Raw genomic sequence first — 6,875 nt, 5'->3', positions numbered from 1 at the left:
ATTTAAATACTGGGCTTTAAGTCATTCAACTTTACATTAACTTTAAATGAAATGTGAGGATAATGCAAACTGGTGTGTGCACTCACTAATGATAGAAACCTAGTTCAATAGGATCCTAATGAAATAGTGAAATATTTAGAGGGAAAAAAAATCAAGTAACTTCTTAAATGGCAGAACATAAGCATAGTTGACAGCGTACAACACTTCTTACAGTGGCTATATAACTACGTACCAAACAGAGCAATTAATTACTGTGACTGTGGAAAGGGGTTAATATATAATTCCCATCAGTGCACTGTGCTATATTAATTTATTTAAAGGGAGTGCACATAAATACAAAGATATGCCTATAAATAAGAATGTGCTATAATTCCCATCAGTGCACTGTGCTATATTAATTTATTTAAAGGGAGTGCACATAAATACAAAGATATGCCTATAAATAAGAATGTGCTAAATTGCTAAGCATTCAATTATTTTCTTTTTTCTTGCAGAGAAAAGCGTAAAGTGGTGATCCCCCCTCAACTGGCATATGGGAAAAGGGGATTCCCACCATCCATACCAGGTGAGTGTTTATATTATTTATACCATATCCTGGTAAGGATCATGGATATTTTATTCAGACGGCTCACAAGCAAACTCACTATATATCAAGCGAGTTAATATACACAATGATTGTATAGCTGGAGGTAATGTCATCAGGGATCACTAGTATAATGGTAAAATGTATAATAACCCACAAAGATAGTTTAGATAATATGGAAACAAGTAGGATACTTATAAATCTAAGTTTCAAAAATGTCCCCTGTACAGTATTTTTAAAAGGTGTAGCTAAATGGGATTGAAATAGGGATTAAAGGGACATGATACCCAAATGTTGAATCACTTGAAAGTGATGCAGCATAGCTGTAAAAAGCCGACTAGAAAATATCACCTGAATATCTCTATGTAAAAAAGGAAGATATTTTACCTCAAAATTTCCAAAGTATTCACACCCCACTGCAAAAAGACTTTAAAGTGATTGTAAACTTTAATTAATTAAAGCCCAGTATCAAAAAATAATCTTTAAAACAGGGGCACTTTAATTCATTTAAATTTACAAAGACGCTTATTTTTTTAAATACCATTTTGTTATGGTAAACATAAAGCCAATCTTCTACCCGCATCTGCAGCATACCTAGTTTTACTCTTAACTAAGGATATTAAGGGAACAAAGATAATTTCATAATATAAGTCAATAAAGTTAATTTTGACTTTACTGTTCCTTAAACTTAAAAGAATGTTAACCACAGTAATACAATTTTACACGTCATCCATGCAAAGAACCTCAGAGAAAATTTAAAAAAAGGCAAAAATAAACATAAAAATTAAAAAAAAAAATATTCTAACAACTATATTCAATATTTTTTCCCTTTATATATAATCATACTTTCATAAAATACAACCATTACATGTACACTATTGTGACATAGCCACTAATTCTGCAGCTTGGCATTTGCATTTAAATGCAACTTATTTAGCTTACACTACATAAACTATATGCATTTCCGCAGAGTGATGTGTAAGCTATGGGTTGTGTACTACTGATTGATATACTCAGCTTATGTGATACAAGAAGATATTAGTTACATCATTGTAATCTGCTGATGATACCTGTGATCTTCTCTGCTTGCAGCTGATGCGGTGCTACAGTTTGACACAGAAGTGCTTGCTCTTTTCAAGCCCACTCCTTGGCAGACACTGATGAATGATGTGCTCCCCAAACTCTGCATTGCCTTGGTACCAACTCTATTAGGGCTTATCGGATATCACCTCTACTCAAAATCCAAGAGTCCTACAGTGTCCAAGAAAAAACTCAAGGAAGAGAAAAGGAACAAAGCCAAAAAGAAATAAAAAACATATTTTTTTCTCATAACATTGACTCTTTTTATTTATATAGGCACATTCTAGGAATGTGGTATAAACTTGTTTAACCATTTCTTCTTTGCACATCATGGTGGCATGTACCCTAATACTATTATTATACATTATGTACCCTAAGGGACATTATACACCAATTTTCATATAACTGCATGTAATAAACACTACTATAAAGAAGAATACTGATATCAAAATCCAGTATAAAACATTTTTAAAAAGTACTTAGAAGCTCCCAGTTTAACACTGTTGATGAGTTTGACTGGGACGCCAAGTGAAAGGGGCTGGGAAAACAAAAAGGGCAGACACTTCCCCCTCCCTTCCCTGCATATGAAAATACAGATAACATGAACAGGAGCCTGTAAACGCATGTATACATCTGACACTGTGGGGCTTGGTTAAGAGTCTGTAAATCAGCACTATGTTCTTAAAAAATAAGCAAAACTATACATTGTTACAAAAACACAAAGAAAAATCTAGTGTGCAATGTTCCTTTACGCACAATTGCAGCCTTCAGGGTTTTTTTTGGTTTTTTTTGCTTGGTTGTTGGGAAAGTGGAAGAGAGAACATTTTGAATGTAGAGGAAACAATAGATGTAGACATATAAAGTAAGAAATGATCTTATACGAGACTGAGATGAGGGGTTGTGTGAGAGAACCAAGGGTACTTACACAGGACCAAAGGCTTGTGAGGCCAGGAAGGGAAGAGCTGTTTATGGACATGGGGAAAGAGCTCAGAATTCAATGTAAAAGAAGACGGAAAGAGAACATTATGTGCAAAACAGCCTGGTAAACACAGTAAAAATTCCATTGAGGTATTTGGAGACTTGCTGTGTTGAGCTGATGTGTGGAGTGGTTGATGGATGTGTTGTGTTGTATTGGTACTCGGTAACACATCATGCAGGAATATCACACACACAAGGAGGTACCTTTAGACAAATAAACTTCCCCATTGCTCCATTCTAGCTAGGAGGTGACTACTATAGGGACACCTGTCAGGTGACTTTTAAAGTGAAATTAGCTTTAAACTTGGACAATGACACAACAGGCTGGGGCAAGTGACCCCATTTAAATGGCTGCAGTGTTTGCCAAAATGTATAACATTGTTACAAACACTGTTGCTATATAATGCCTAAGACATGTGCATGCCCCTGAGACTACCTAGGTGTGCTCTGCAACAAAGGATACCAAGATAGGTTTGATAACAGTTTTTTTTCTTTTTTAAATTGCATGCTCTGAATCATGAATGTTTAATTTTGAATTTATTGTCCCTTTACCCATCCGTATTATTTGCAAATCCTTTTCCCATGATGTTTTCCTCTTTTTTTCTCTTTTGACTCAACCCATTATCCATCCACCGCTTTACCTGTGTCTATTTCTCTCCTTCACTTTTTACATTCCCTCATTGCCCATCTATCTACTCCCTTTTTCCCCAAACATTAAAGGGACAGTCTAGTCAAAATTAAACTTTCATGATTCAGATAGGGCATGTAATTTTAAACAACTTTCCAATTCACTTTTATCATAAAATTTGCTTTGTTTTCTTGGTATTATTTGTTGAAAGTTAAAGCTAGGTAGGCTCATATGCTAAATTTCGAAGCCCTTGAAGGCCGCCTCCTATCTGACAGTTTTACACAGCTAGAGGGCTTTAGTTTATGGATGCCTTATAGAAAACATTGCTCATGACCGTGGAGTTACTTATCAAAATAACTGAAATAAAGGGGCAGTCTGCAGAGGCTTAGATACAAGGTAATCACATAGGTAAAAAGTGTATTAATATAACTTTTTTGGTTGTGCAAAACTGGTGAATGGGTAATACATTGATTATCTATCTTTTTAAACAATAAACATTCTGGATTAGACTGTCCCTTTAATCTTATCCTAATCGCTTTACATTCCAACCTGCATCCTTCACCTGAGTTTTATGCCAAGAACTCTGATCTCTAGTCTACCACCAATTAAAGGGACTTTAAACTCAAACATATATCCTCCATAAAATATTTAATCAATTATACATTCATTATTGATTTTTGCCTTGTAATCCTGTAATTTACCTCTGAAACTGTTGTTTCATACACACCAGAAATGGCAGTGTGTATACTGCAGATTTAAAAATGCCGCAGGAACTCATCCTGCAACATTCTACTTTGTGATTTTTTTTATCACTGCAGGGGCTCCTTTACACCTGCCTCTGGTTGGCCACAGCAAAGAAGACAGAATAAATACTCAAATATTTTTTCAAAGGAAGTATCCCAGGACTTCTCTAAAATAATAAATTCTGAATGTTTAGCAACAAGGTGAGAATTTTGAATACTTGTAAATAAAACTTTTCCAATACAGCGCTTAAAGGGACAGTACACTTTATTTCATTAATGTGCTCCCAACGATTCATTTTACCTGCTGGAGTCTGCTAATAATGTCCTTACCTTTATTTTGTCATTTGAAATAGATCCATTTGCCTAAACCAGGAGAGAACATCAGCCTTAAATACAATTAACTCGTCTCTGCTTTTTGCCTGAGTACACTGTCCCTTTAATCCTGTATTATAGGTTTCCCCAACTCCAGTCCTCACTCCTCAGGACCCACTGACAGGTCAGATTTTCAGGATGTCTGGACTACAGAACAGGTAGCATTTAGCTGCTCAGTAAATGCAGTTGTCTTACATGTTCTTATTTAATGTAATTCTAAAAATCTAGCCTGTTAGTTACTAATGAGGACTGCAGTTGGGAAACCCCTGATATATGCTAAGCACATTTAAAAATACTTTAATGTCTCTTTAATCCTTTCACCCCCTATAATTTAAATTTCCACCACTTCTGAGCTCTTGAAATATTACTTTTTACAAAAATCCCTCCATTAGATACAATACCATTCAATGTTCCCTCCAGAAATAGTACAGCTTCTGGTTGCAGTTAAATCTTTTTAATTCTGTTCCATACTGCATCCACTTCTGCACGGAAGATCAATATAATTATATCTTGTTGACATGGCGCCCTGTAAAGTCAAGCTGTTCAGTACAATAAGTATCCACAATTTCTCCAGTAATATTCTGAAATTATTGCTTGTCATCTTTTTCTCCAGACTGTTGTAAACTACTATTTTGGAATCTGAATTTATGAAATTATTGCCATTATCTCAACTGTTGAGATTTATTGGAAGGCGCCCAAGCCAAACCATTACGTAGACACATTTCACATTGAGTTCTCTCCAGCAAAGTGTGTTATTGCTGTTTTGCTCAGAACATAGTGTGTGAATTTCAGAAGAGTTTGTGAATAACTGTACAGTGGTGACAATTGTATATTGAAGCAAAATTAGAAAAAAGAAAATCTATAGAACAGGGCGGTGCGTGACAACATATCTCAAAAGTAGTGTTATTATCTATGGATTACAATCCTCTGCTAACGTGTAGCTGTAGAAATTAAATATCAATGTTCAATCCAAATGCAATAAAGTGTACATGTAACAGCCATAAATAAGGTACAATAACATGCTAAATGCAATAAAGTGTGCATATAACAGTGTAAATAAGGAACAATAACACGATAAATGCAATAAAGTGTGCTTATAACAGTGTAAATAAGGTAGAATAACATGCTAAATGCAATAAAGTTTGCTTAAAACAGTGTAAATAAGGTACAATAACATGCTAAATGCAATAAAATGTGCTTAAAACTGTAAATAAGGTACAATAACATGCTAAATGCAATAAAATGTGCATATAACAGCGTGAATAAGGTACAATAACATGCTAAATGCAATAAAGTGTGTATATAACAGTGTAAATAATGTACAATAACATGATAAACGCAATAAAGTGTGCTTATAACAGCATAAATAAGGTACAATAACATGCTAAATACAATAAAGTTTGCTTATAACAGCGTAAATAAGGTACAATAACATGCTAAATACAATAAAGTGTGCTTATAACAGCATAAATAAGGTGTTATTATCTATGGATTACAATCCTCTGCTAACATATGTAGCTGTAGAAATTAAATACCAATTTTTAATCCAAATGCAATAAATTGTACATTTAACAGTCATAAATAAGGTACAATAACATGCTAAATGCAATAAAGTGTGCTTAAAACAGTGTAAATAAGGTACAAAAACATGCTAAATGCTATAAAGTGTGCATATAACAGCATAAATAAGGTATAATAACATGCTAATAACAGCGTAAATAAGGTACCATAACATGCTAAATACAATAAAGTGTGCTTATAACAACATAAATAAGGTACAATAACATGCTAAATATAATAAAGTGTGCATATAACAGCGTAATTAAGTTACAATAACATGCTAAATACAATAGTGTGCTTATAACAGCATAAATAAGGTACAATAACATGCTAAATACAATAAAGTGTGCTTAAAACAGTGTAAATAAGGTACAATAACATTATAAATGCAATAAAGTGTGCATATAACAGCGTAAATAAGGTACAATAACATGCTAATAACAGCGTAGATAAGGTACAATAATATGCTAAATACAATAAAGTGTGCATATAACAGCGTAAATAAGATACAATAACATGCTAAATACAATAAAGTGTGCTTATAACAGCGTAAATAAGGTACAATAACATGCTAAATGCAATAAAGTGTGCATATAACAGCATAAATAAGGTACAATAACATGCTAAATATAATAAAGTGTGCATATAACAGTGTAAATAAGATACAATAACATGCTAAATATAATAAAGTGTGCATATAACAGCGTAAATAAGATACAATAACATGCTAAATACAATATAGTGTGCTTATAACAGCGTAAATGAGGTACAATAACATGCAAAATACAATAAAGTGTGTATATAACAGTGTAAATAAGGAACAATAATATGATAAATGCAATAAAGTGTGCTTATAACACTGTAAATAAGGTGCAATAACATGCTACATGCAATAAATTTAGCTTAAAACAGAGTAAATAAGGTACAAGAA

General features: G+C 33.4%; 1 protein-coding gene across 1 annotated transcript in view; it reads left to right on the top strand.

Annotated features, from left to right (window-relative positions):
* Nucleotides 1-1,915, top strand: part of FKBP11 (FKBP prolyl isomerase 11) — a 137,674-nt gene extending 135,759 nt beyond the window's left edge. Inside the window, exons 5-6 of the mRNA XM_053708064.1 lie at nucleotides 495-565; nucleotides 1,676-1,915. Coding sequence (XP_053564039.1) covers nucleotides 495-565; nucleotides 1,676-1,893 — 289 coding nt within the window. The 3' untranslated portion in view covers nucleotides 1,894-1,915. The remainder of the gene's footprint in view (nucleotides 1-494; nucleotides 566-1,675) is intronic.
* The last annotated feature ends 4,960 nt before the right edge of the window (nucleotides 1,916-6,875 follow it).

Source organism: Bombina bombina, chromosome 3 (assembly GCF_027579735.1).
Source record: "Bombina bombina isolate aBomBom1 chromosome 3, aBomBom1.pri, whole genome shotgun sequence".
Classification (NCBI taxonomy): domain Eukaryota; kingdom Metazoa; phylum Chordata; class Amphibia; order Anura; family Bombinatoridae; genus Bombina; species Bombina bombina.
This window is presented reverse-complemented; position numbering and strand designations above follow the sequence as displayed.